At 43.5% G+C, this 12,408-nt stretch overlaps 1 protein-coding gene across 1 annotated transcript in view; it reads right to left on the bottom strand.

Annotated features, from left to right (window-relative positions):
• LOC135217126 (procollagen-lysine,2-oxoglutarate 5-dioxygenase 1-like) overlaps positions 1-12,408 on the bottom strand; it is a 597,528-nt gene that overhangs the window by 535,749 nt on the left and 49,371 nt on the right. The window contains exons 4-5 of the mRNA XM_064252833.1: positions 2,021-2,184; positions 1,738-1,914 (exon numbers count right to left, since the gene is read on the bottom strand). Of these exons, the coding sequence (XP_064108903.1) occupies positions 1,738-1,914; positions 2,021-2,184 (341 nt within the window). The remainder of the gene's footprint in view (positions 1-1,737; positions 1,915-2,020; positions 2,185-12,408) is intronic.

The raw sequence follows: 12,408 nt of genomic DNA, 5'->3' as shown, positions 1-12,408 counted from the left end.
GCAACTATCTGTGCATTACAGTTGGGTACACTACGCAGACATGAAGACTAAGTTGAACAAAAATCAAATACATAAGAAAGGTGAAAAATCCATTAACAACAAACACTAATGTGCTTATTTTTAGTTTCATCACAATGTTACATAGCACTTAGAATGAAGATAGGAGAGGACTAAAGATTTTTCCTATTTTGTCCTCAAGGCAATCTCTGCATCAGATCAACCTGGCCTCGTATAGTTGGGATGCTATATTCACAATTTCTGTTTACCTTGGCATGTTTTCCAATAATCTTCACTCTGAGTTCTGTGTTTGTCTGTGACATGTGCCTTATCTACGGTTATAATCACAAGTAAGCCTTTGGAATTCTTTTAAATTCTTAAAAAACTTACTACTCTTCTAGCATTTCTTACAAGGTTATTTTTAAGGAAAGCCATGAGCAATGGAGGAGCTAGGGGAACAAACATGATAACAGTAGGCTGATGATACGACTCAAAACAATACAACTTTGTAATAAAAGAACAGCTTTTCACCCAAGCAGCAAAGGATGGCAACAATCAAGTAACACAAGAGGAAACAAATCATGAAGGAGTCATGCAACACATTCAATAACACACAAGCAAAAGGAGAGGGTATACTGTCATTGTGGATACAGGCTGGGACTTACACTTGTGGGATGTAAAAGCATCTGTTGTCCATAGGGGACAGCCCAAGGAGAAAGAGATCATTCAAAGGGAAATTTGTGGAGCTTTTCCTCTTTGTTCTAAAGTAAATAGATATGATACAAAATTAAAGGTGTGGAAAGCACCTAACAATAAAAATAAATTAAGAAAATACAATCATGACTATTGTAGCTTTGTATTAACACTAGCCTGATGAATATAAGAATGAAAAACTAAAAAATTTCACATACAGACAAGTTAGCAGATAGATTTATTTAAGGGATACCACATTACAAACATAGTTATTGTCTGCCAAAGGAAAAAGATGTACCCAACACAAGCAATAAAAACAGACACTAAAACATGCATATACAATCACATAAACAGTGAAGACTAAAAACACCAACCATACTATGTCGAGTAGTGAAAGGTTGTTGATGGCAAGCGAAAAGAACGATTCTTGATTAAGGGAGAGCTCACTCATTATAAGTTTCATAAAACAATTTGGAGCTCTCAAACTGATCTGGATATCTACTACATCAATAAATGTTAATTCAACTGAAGGATATATGGCAGCATATGCTTTGAATAAATATAGTAGATGAAATCTAATACAACGAAGTACCAAACATTATCCATCTACTAACAAACTGGAAGTCTTGAGGTGAAAACAGAGATGTGTTATCTCTTCTGAAATCATGAGATGTGAAAATGCCAAGAAACAAAAAGGGTGCTCTTAAGGAAAATACCTTACTTTTTTTATAATACGTTCTAAATACAAGGTAATCTGACTTTTCGAAATGCTCTAACCTTCAAAGATTAGTAAAGGGAGGCATTTATAAAGAAATACTTTGCAATTTGTATTAATATCTAACATCTAAATGTTTTCAGAGATGTAAGCTTTAATATCTTCTAAAAGAGGATACATTAAACCTTAATACAGTATATAATACTGTAGTATATACATACTTATAAAATCAGTTTCATATGGTATAGCTAATAAATCACCAAACATATGGTATTATAAAACAAATAAAAAGATAACTAAATCTCCGGAGTTACAAAAACTGTAACACTTACAAAACTGCCCATTGAGGTTCTGAAATATTCTGGCCTGTGTATCTAGCTTAATCTTTAAACCATCCCTTGAAGTTTTGTCCAAGAACACTTTTGTATAATACAATTGGTCATCATCACTGTTGTCTACCTCTGCTGCTGATACAACCTTGTAAACTTCAGGAGCATATCCAATAAACCCTGTTAAGAAAACACAATGTAATTCTTATTTTATCCATATCAAAACAATCACTATGAACAAACTAATGCATTTATGTCATAAAAACATGCAATGGTGTTCACATACCTCCTGAATTCAAATATTTGTACCCAAAGGAGACTCTTGGATACTGAGTAGCAAGATTGATATTAGGCCAACAAAAGTCCTCAGCACCAAACACAACTCGAGCTTCAAGACGATCAAATTTTTCAAGGATTGCATCCTTGCCATTAGTAAAGATGACATCATAGCTGTGAACAGTATAAAATAAAACATTTTATAAATAAGACTGCCTAAACCTGGGATTTGTTTCAAGGATGCAAATCAGTTTTAAATATTATTTTTCTACAATTATTGGTAGTGTAGAACAATGTCTAAATCCAAATACCATTTTAAAAAAAATCAAGTACACAGCTGAAATGAAATGAAATAGGTTCAATGAAATCACTGGCTTTTCCAGACATTAGTTCTTCAAAGTAGACTGGAATGAAAAGCAGATTGACAAATGACTAATTCCTATTAGGTAAGTGTGATTTGACACAAAAGTACAGTAGTGCCTCAGGTTACGAAATTATTCCGTTCCGAAGCGGCCTTCGTAACCTGATTTTTTTTGTATCTAAAACTATGTTTTACATGTAAATTGCCTAATTCGTTCCAAGCCCTACAAAAACACCCCAGTAAATTTTATAATAAAGCTAAATTAACCAATAAACAATGAAATACAACAATTTGGACCATTCAATACTTAACCTAACCGTTACTGTACCTGTAAATAAATGTATTAGTGTACAGGGTACAAGAAATACTGTGTACATGTACGTACATATATGTAGTAAAATGTGGAACCTTACCTGTTGAGTGAGGTGATGTCCGAAAGTGGCGACAGAGGGGGAGGACAAACGGCATAAAACATGAACACTTAACTTTACGAAACACATTAAAAAATGGCAGAAAACAACAACACTAAACTTTACGAAACACATTAACAAATGGCAGAAAACATTAACACTTCTTGATAATCTCCATCTTCGTCTCCATAGAAAACATCCTCTTCTTTCCGTGAACTTCAGCAACATTCTTGGGACCCATGGCTAATAACATAAGTCATTAAGTTCACACACAACACGATAAAGTAACTTACAGTACAACGAAAGCAAAATCACTAACACGAATTTACGTTAACAAATGATATATATGTGAACAAACGAATTCCATGTGTTTACGATAACGCTGCCGCAAAAAATGGTCAAGGAACGCCTTTACGTAGAGGCATGATGGGACTGATGCTGACCAATAGGAGAGCAAAATCTTACGGCGGTGACTGGCATCACGAACCAATGGGAGAGCGGGAGGATGGTGGCGAGTCTACTCAGTTGGCGGCGTGCCAGTTTTGAAATTGTTCTCGGCGGCCCAGTTGAATCTCATATTTACCTTTTCGCAACCTGAATTATTTTCGTACACAGAAGCAAAAAATATTCGTCATTGCTTTCGTGACCTGAATTTTTCGTACATAGGGACTTTCGTACGTAGAGGTTCCAATGTAGTTCACTAACACTAATAAAGGGCTCAAAGGCTAGAAGACACACCACTTCCAAAGACATATCTTACTACGTACATATAATGCTTGGTCCCAGCGTATGTATATCATGCATACTTCATAAAAAAAATCACATTCACGGAGCTGACAACACAACCACATCTTCCACTATTAGCTTCAAATATGAACCCCAATCCCTGCTACGATGTCTTTTCCTGTAAGCCAGAACAAAACTTTTTAATCCCTGCTACAATATCTTTTCCTGTAAGCCAGAACAAAGCTTTTTTTAAGATTGAAATATCAAAACTTGTTACAACCCAACTGTAAATGGTATTGGTCTTGAATACAGGTCAGAAATTGGACATAACTGGTAGCAAGTAGTAGACCCCTAGTATTAGGGTTAAGGACCATATCCGCCCGTGAATAGCTAAAACTCGCAAATAGTACTTGAGACCCCTCTAAAACTGCTTATAACTGCCTATGGATTTTGATAGCTCAGCTATCATCCTAAAACACTTTAATATAATTTCAAAGTCATCTTACAACATTACCCTTACAAACAAATGGCTCACAGCTATGAATGAACAATGCACTCCTACAACTGTTACTCTTATCAGGGCGAAAACTAATCAAGTTACCCTTATATTCAGCCTTGTATTCACCTTGCACTTTGTTTATTTTGTTTGGCTTTATGTAGAGCCCTCCACAGGAATAATTTAAATGCTCTCTCACCTAACTTACAATTTGTTCTGTTCAAATAGCCTATATCATGGCTGATCACAATATTCATTTCAAGCACGCCTGCCCACCAGTCCAGCTCCAGAAGAAAAAACTTCAGGAGAGGAACTGATGCCCGTGAGAAGCTAAATACATTGAATCTAACCACCCAGACACTGAGCGATGTACAATGATATATGGGAGAATCATTGTATTATAGGGAACTAAAGAGAAACTTTGACTCTCCAAAAACAAACCAACACACCGGGGGTTTGTTACCACTCCCTACTCCCCCTTGCCAGGGAGCGGAGCTTATGCTACCGAATAGAGGGTTGGTTATTTGCATACCAAGCGACCAAGCTATCAGTATGACTACCTTACTCACCTGTATCAGACCAGTCCAGCGAAAGTTGTGCCTATTCCTCAACCCGCCGGAATGAAGAAGGAACAGTACAAGAGAAAGAAAGAGACCAGCCAACTCACTCATTCTCTCATCCACACAATCATCTTACGAAGATACAAATGTGCCCTGTTAAGGGCAATGATGAGCTACACAACCTGTTGGGCAGCAACCCCAGGACCCAAGGAAAATGCATCCATAGATCTGTGGGCAACATCTTTAAGATAGAAAGAAGTGAACGTGGACTGGCGTAACCAAGTACCAGCACTGAGCACTCAATGTACAGCCAAGTTCTTTTTTGAAAGCCAGAGAGGGACCAATAACCCTAATGTCATGCGCTCTAGCCTGCACAGACATGGCGGCGGAATCATCAAGAGTCAAGTATGCCTTTCTGATGGCTTCCCGTATCCAAAAAGAGATAGTACTCTTCGAAACCTCTTTCTTTGTACGTTCAGTGCTAACAAAATGTCTGCGGCAGCCTGGTCTAAGGTGCCATGTCCTTTCAAGATAGCAACGCAGAGCCCTGAAAGGACACAACAAGCACTCTTGAGCATCACCACCCACAAATGGAATGGAATGGAAAAGGAAGTGAACCTATTATTGTGCACAGAGGGATTCTGGGTCTTGGCCACGAATTTCAGGACAAATTCAAAAGACACTGACCCCCAACCCCTGGTGTACTTCACATCATAGCTCAGACCTTGCAGCTCCCCCACTCTCTTCGAAGATGCCAAGGCCAGGAGGAAAACCGTCTTGAGCGTCAAGTTTCTGTCAAATGAGTGATGCAAAGGCTCATATGGACCCTTAGTGAAACTTCTCAGAACCAAGGAAACATCCCACGTCGGAGGCTTGAGCTCCCTAGGAGAACTCGATTGCTCAAACCCCTTAACTAGAAAGGTAAGTTCCCAGGATGAGGAGATGTCGATATCTCTAAGGCGTAACACTAAACTCAGGGCCACCCTGTAGCCTCTAATAGCAGAAACGGACAAACGTTTCTCATCCCTGAGGAAGGTTAAAAAGTCTGCTATGTTCTGAATAGAGGATCTGAATGTAGAAAAACCCCATTTACGACACCAATCACAGTAAATCGCCCATTTGCCTTAGTAAACTGCTGAGGTCAACCTTCTGAGACTGTGGCCATATGCCCTGCTGTTCTCTGATAAAAGCCTCTCGCTCGGAGGAGATACTTGATAGCCTCCAACTGTGAAGAGACAGGGATTCTACTGACTGGTGGAACCTTTCTGCATGCGGCTGACACAGGAGATGCCGCCAAGGGGGAATTTCCCTCGGAACCTCCGACAACAACAGCAGATCTGGAAACCATCCTGCCTGAGGCCACAGAGGGGCTACCAAAGTCATCCTGAGACCCTGAGAACTCATCAACCTGTTCAGCTTGAAGGATCAAACAAAATGGAGGGAAGGCATACACTTCCAGGTTGTCCCAGGGATGTTGGAAATTTCCCTTTTTACATGATGATTCTTTTAGAAAACATTTTTTACAAATTATCAATAATCACTATGGTGCGATCAATTTCAAATTAATTCCCAAAAATCTGTTAACAATTGGTTCTCTTTTTAACCACAAGTATCGATTAAGCCCTTTTTTGTCCTCTAACGTGGTGCATAAGTATACTTGCCCTAAGTGGAAATCGGGGACATATGTCGGATCCACGAGGAAGTTACTGAGGGTCAGAATAGACTACCATTGGGGGGGAATTAGCTTTCATACTAGTTGTAGGCTTTCCAATCTAGAATATTCTAATATCAGAGCTCATTCCAAAATCTGTAAAACTTGCATCAAAAGAAGTGATTTTAGTATAGTAGACCAAACAACTAATCCTCACGAATTGCCTATACTACAGTGGTACCTCGAGATACGAAATTAATCCGTTCCGAGGCGCCCTTCGTATCACGAGGTTTTCGTATTTTGGACCAAATTTTACATATAAAATGGCTAATCCGTTCCAAGCCCTCCAAAAACATCCCAGTAAATTTCATATTAAGCTAAATTGACCTATAAACAATGAAATACTACAACAAATTGGACCATTCAATACCTAACTTAATAAAGTAATGCTAATTACCTGTAAATAAAGTGTATTAGTGTACATGGTATACAAGAAACACTGTACGTATGTAGTAAAATGTTATTGTTAGTATACAATAAGGTTTTGTAAATACTTACCTGGCAGATATATACTTAGCTATACGTCTCTGACGTCACGACAGAATTCAAAACTCGCGGCACACGCGACAGGTAGGTCAGGTGATCTACCTTACCCGCCGCTGGGTGGCGGTTGTATGAACCAATCTCCCTTTCCAGCCAGATTTTCTCTTCCACCTGTCTCCTGAGGGGAGGCTGGGCGGGCCATCAATCGTATATACCTGCCAGGTAAGTATGTACAAAACCTTATTGTATACTAACAATAACATTTTTGTACATGAACTTTCCAGTCAGATATATACTTAGCTGATTGACACCCTTGGTGGAGGGAAAGAGACAGCAATATTAACATGGAAAAAGGGGGAAACAACACCTGTTGTAGGATGTAAAATACAACCTTGGTTCTTACCTGTTTAGGCAGAAGACTTCATAGTTACTGTCTATTAGTCTGCGTTGCCTGAAGAGCTTCAGCGAGGGCGTGACCTACAGCTGACAGACTCTTTGGGTCTATCAAAGGGATTTGGTATCCGCTTACTTGATAGAATCCGAGCAGGATCTTGTCAAAGGGGATTCACCCTCTTATATGACAGAACCTAACCACTATCATTGCAAGGAGCTCAAACATAAACTGATCACCTAACCAATCTAATCATTGTTAGACATACGACATGAAAGAGATGCTACCCGCATGCTCTTTCAAACAACCAAAAAACTTACAAACTAAACAGGGGGGAAAAAAATACACTACAAAGGATATGTCTCAGCTCCCTGCCCCAGCACCGAATCCGCCGATACATATGGGCCTAACGCAAAGCACTTTTCATACGTGATTTTGACGTCTCTCAGATAGTGGTTCGCGAAGACTGAGTTGCAACGCCAGAATGTTGCTTTCCTAATATTACTCAGGGACATGTTTTTATTGAAAGTTAATGAAGTGGCAATAGCTCTTACCTCATGAGCTTTGACCTTCAGAAGCTTGAATTGACTTTCATCACATGTCACATGTGCTTCTTTCACCAGGCTTCTGATAAAGAAAGAAAGCGCATTCTTTTAGATAAAGCCCTCCTTGGATCTCTTCAGAGCACCAAAGGTTGACATCATTGCCCTTAAGTTTTCTTCTTCCTCTGAAGATAAAACTTTAGACTTCGTACTGGGCAAAGTGACCTCTCTGCTTCCTTCCCGCCTACTTAAGGCAGATAAACCGGTGGATTTCAAAACTCCTAGGCCAATTTGGATTTGAGGGGGTTCTCGTTCTTGGCCAAGAACGAAGGCAGGAAGGCACAGATCGCTGCATCTCCTTTGAACCCCACTCTCCCTTCTATTGCATGGAGCTCACTAATACTTTTGGCGGAAGCCAATGCCATGAGAAAAAAAGTGTCTTTCTCGTGAGGTCTCTAAAAGAGGCAGACTGAGGCGGTTCGAACTTAGGGGACCTAAGGAAACGCAGCACTACATCCAGATTCCAACTCGGAATCTCTGACGAAACCTTTTTGAATGTTTCAAAGGATCTTATTAGATCATGAAGGTCTTTGTTTTCTGAAATGTTTAGGTCTCTGTGCCTAAACACTGCAGCCAGCATGCTACGATATCCTTTAATGGTTGATACCGCCAGTCCACCTTTTTCCCTGAGGAAAAGTAGGAAGTCTGCTATTTGGGTTACAGAGGTACTGGAAGAGGAAAGGTGATGGTTCCTACACCACCACCAAAAGACGTCCCACTTCGATTGGTAGACTCTAAGGGTAGAGGGCCTTCTTGCTGCTGCGATAGCCGTTGCAGCTCTTGCAGAAAACCCTCTCGCTCTGACCAAACTTTTGACAGTCTGAAGCCAGTCAGACTGAGAGCAGGGAGGTTTCTGTGATACCTGTCGAAGTGGGGTTGTCTGAGCAGATCGATCCTCTGTGGCAGGGATCTCGGAATGTCTACTAACCATTCCAGTACCTCTGTGAACCAGACTTGTGCGGGCCAGAAAGGGGCTATCAACGTCATCCTTGCTGCCTCCGATTCTGCAAACTTCTTGAGAGTTTCTCCCAGTATCTTGAAGGGAGGAAAAGCATACGTGTCTAGGCCCTTCCAATCTAGGAGAAAGGCATCTATTGACACTGCCCTCGGGTCTGATATAGGAGAGCAGTAGTTGTCTATCCTCACATTCTTGGCTGTGGCGAAGAGGTCTATGTGAGGCCTGCCCCATAGTCTCCACAGGTCCTGGCAAACATCCTCGTGAAGAGTCCACTCCGCCGGCAGGACTTGATCTTTCCTGCTCAGGAGGTCTGCTCTGACGTTCTTTTCTCCCTGTACGAACCTGGTAAGGAGACAAATCTTCCTTTTCTCTGCCCACAGCAGAAAGTCTTTTGCTGTCTCGTACAGGGAGAAGGAGTGAGTTCCCCCCTGCTTCCTGATGTATGCCAGGGCCGTGGTGTTGTCCAAGTTTATCTGAACTGTCGAAGCTAGGACGTAGGGCTCGAATGCTTTCAAAGCTAGCCAAACAGCCATCAGCTCTTTCTTGTTGATGTGCTAGGTCACCTGTTCCTCCTTCCAGGTGCCTGACACTTCTCTTGAGCCGAGCGTCGCTCCTCAACCTGTTTCCGACGCGTCGGAAAACAACACTTGGTTGGGGTTCGGAATGTGAAGGGACATCCCTTCTGCAAACCTGAGGGGGTTTGCCCACCATGAGAGGTCCCTCTTGATTTCTCTTGAAATCTTGAAGGAGAACTCTAGGTTTTGAGAAAGACAACGCCAGTTCCAAGAACTGGAGAGGTCTGAGGTGCAACCTTCCTAGAGAAAGGAATTGCTCCAACGAGGAGAGTGTCCCCAGCAAACTCATCCACTCCCTCGCTGTGCATACATCTTTCTCTAGAAAGGCTGTGACTTTCTCTGAACATCGGGCTATCCTTTCTGGAGATGGAAAAGCCCGAAAATCCAGAGAAACCATCCGAATCCCCAGATAGATACGATCTTGACTGGGGATCAACTGAGACTTTTGAAAGTTCACCAAAAGTCCCAGATTCTACTGCCAGAGTAAGAGCTTGGCTCATGATGGGATCCCTGTACTTGGCCATCAACTCCCTCGGAGTCGTCGTCAAAGGTGGTCTTGCTGAGAAGGGAATCAGATATCCTTTCCGGATAATCGAGAGGGACCAGTTGTCCGCTCCTCTCTGTGCCCAGACTTCTGCGAATCTTAGTAGCCTGGCACCTACTGATGTCTGGAGGACTTCTTTCCTACTTTTTCGCTCTGGTAGAGCGAGAGAAGGATCTTCCTCTCTTGAAGGATCTATTACCTCTTGAGGTAGAGGCTCTAGAAGGAGGGCCCCCTCGAAAGGGCTCCTGTCTAGCTGGAGTCTCCTTCTTAGTCTTAGTCTGGAAGGTCGTTCTAGGTTTCCGGGCAGACTGAGCGAGCATATCTTGTGTAGCCTTCGCGGAGATAGCTCCAGAGATGTCCTGTATTATCTTCTTTGGAAAGAGAAGAGGCGAAAGTTGCGAATATAGTAGCGAGGCTCTCTGAGCATGAGAGACTGACTTGGTCAGAAAAGAGCAGAAGACCGATCTTTTCTTAATAACCCCTGCTCCAAACAGGGAGGCTACTTCGCTAGATCCATCTCTCACTGCCTTGTCCATGCATGTAAGTACACTGTTGAGATCCTCGGGCGAAAGGGAATCCGGGTTCTGAGTCCTTTTGGCTAAGACCCCCAACGACCAGTCATGGAAGTTGAAGACTTCCAAGACTCTGAACATTCCCTTCAACAGGTGGTCGAGCTCGTTCATCGCCCAGGTAGTCTTGGCAGACAAGAGGGCCGAGCGTCGGGAAGAATCCACCAGTGAAGAGAAGTCCGCGTCTGCAGATGAGGGAAGACCCAGGCCTAGGGGTTCTCCAGACTCATACCAGAAACCAAGTTTCCCCGTAAGCTTAGAAGGAGGGAAAGAAAAAATAGTCTTCCCTTTCTCCTCCTTAGAAAGAAGCCAATCACCAAAACCTCTCAAAGCCTTCTTCATTGAGATGGTTGGTTTCATTCTCACACAGGAGGAAACCTTCGTCTTCTTAGATGTCGAGAATAAAGAGAGAGGAGAAGGAGGAGCGACCGGAGTAAGCGCGTCTCCAAACTCCTGAAGAAGGAGGTCTGTCAGGATCTTGTAAGACGAGACCGAAGAATCCTTTACCAAGTCCTCTTCTGAAGGTTCTATTTCATCTACCGAAGAACCTTCGGCTTCTTTACGAGAGCAGGCGGACTTCTCTAAAGAAGTGCGCCTATCCTGTGAGGAGTGTCTGGCAGCCGTATGGCGCCTATCAGGAGAAGCCAAAGCTTCGGGAGAGCTCCTATCGAAGGCGTCCTTCCTACTCCGATGAGGGAGTCCTCTGTGATCTTGTAGTCTGTCCCGAGATACACGGGAGTCCAAAGGGGAGCGCCTGCTAGGAGAGGAGAGCCTACTATGCTCAAGGCGCCTACCAGACTCCATGCACCTGTCAAGAGGAGAGCGGCTGCCTGGCGAACTGTGCCTAAAATGAGAGGAGCGCCTGCTAGGCTCTTGGCGCCTACCAACAGGAGAGCGAATCCCTGGAGAAGAGCGCCTACTAGGAGACAGGCGTCTACCATGATCCAAAAACCTAGATCGAGAAGCGTGGGTCTCTGTAAAAGCTTGTCTACCAGCAGAGAAGCTTCTTTCAGGCTCTTTACACCTGACCTGAACAGAGCGGCTAACAGGCGAATAGCGCCTATCAGGAGAGTAGCGCCTATCTTCAACACAGCGCTTGGCAGCAGGAGAGCGGCTACTTGGGGAGTAGCGCCTACCAGGCTCTAGTCGTCTGACATAAGGAGAGATCCTGTCTCTAGAAGTGTCCATGCAGGGGGAGGCTCTCTTATCCGGAGATTGGAGGTTCTTCGGAAAGGAGCGAGAAGTAGAAGTTGTGCGCGCGATTGGCGCCTATAAGACGACTGGGGTCTGCCAAGGGAAGAGCGCCTCATTCTATCCGCTGGTACAGGAGAGAGAGCAGACTCTGACTGAGAAGGCAACGCAGGAGAAGGTAGCCTAGACTTCTTGACGGGGAGAGAGACGTCCTTCTTACGACAAGTGCCTCCAGCCAATGAGCCCACAAGAGCCGAAATCTGAGCTTGCAGCCCTGCAAGAATCCGGGCCGGAGATCTTGCAAACTCCTCCACAGGGGACGAGGTTCGAAGCCTACTCTGAGGCGAGTACTCCTGATCCCTCCTGGGTTTCTTGAAGTCCACTTCAGGCTCCTCCGGAAAACACTCCGGGCTGGAAGGAAGGGCGCAAGGAGCCTTCCAGGCTCTCTTCAACAAAACGGTCGAAAGGAATCCGAGGGCGCTCCAATCCTCTTCTTGGAGAAAAGCGATGAAGAGGAAGAGAAGCATTGTCGTAAAACCTCCTTCTTGGCGCGAATTAAGGCAGCCTGGGAACGAACATCAGGATCTACCGAGGGGACGCCTGACCGGTGGGGGTTCTCCCTAACCTTCCTGCGGCTGTTGACTTTCCTCCTCCACTGGGACTGGGAGTCTGGAAGAGGTCTAGGCCTGGAAGCATTAAGGAGCCGATCAGACGCACCCTCCACTGCACTGGGGGCACTGCACAAATCACTTGCACTATCACTCTTACCTTGCAACGAACGAATTTCCTTCTCCATGCTAAGGATCGTGGCTCTCATGGTT

This window comes from Macrobrachium nipponense, chromosome 7 (genome assembly GCF_015104395.2).
Source record: "Macrobrachium nipponense isolate FS-2020 chromosome 7, ASM1510439v2, whole genome shotgun sequence".
In the NCBI taxonomy this organism is placed as follows: Eukaryota; Metazoa; Arthropoda; class Malacostraca; order Decapoda; family Palaemonidae; genus Macrobrachium; species Macrobrachium nipponense.
The sequence above is the reverse complement of the archived record's forward strand: the minus strand, read 5'-3'. Positions and strand labels throughout refer to the sequence as shown.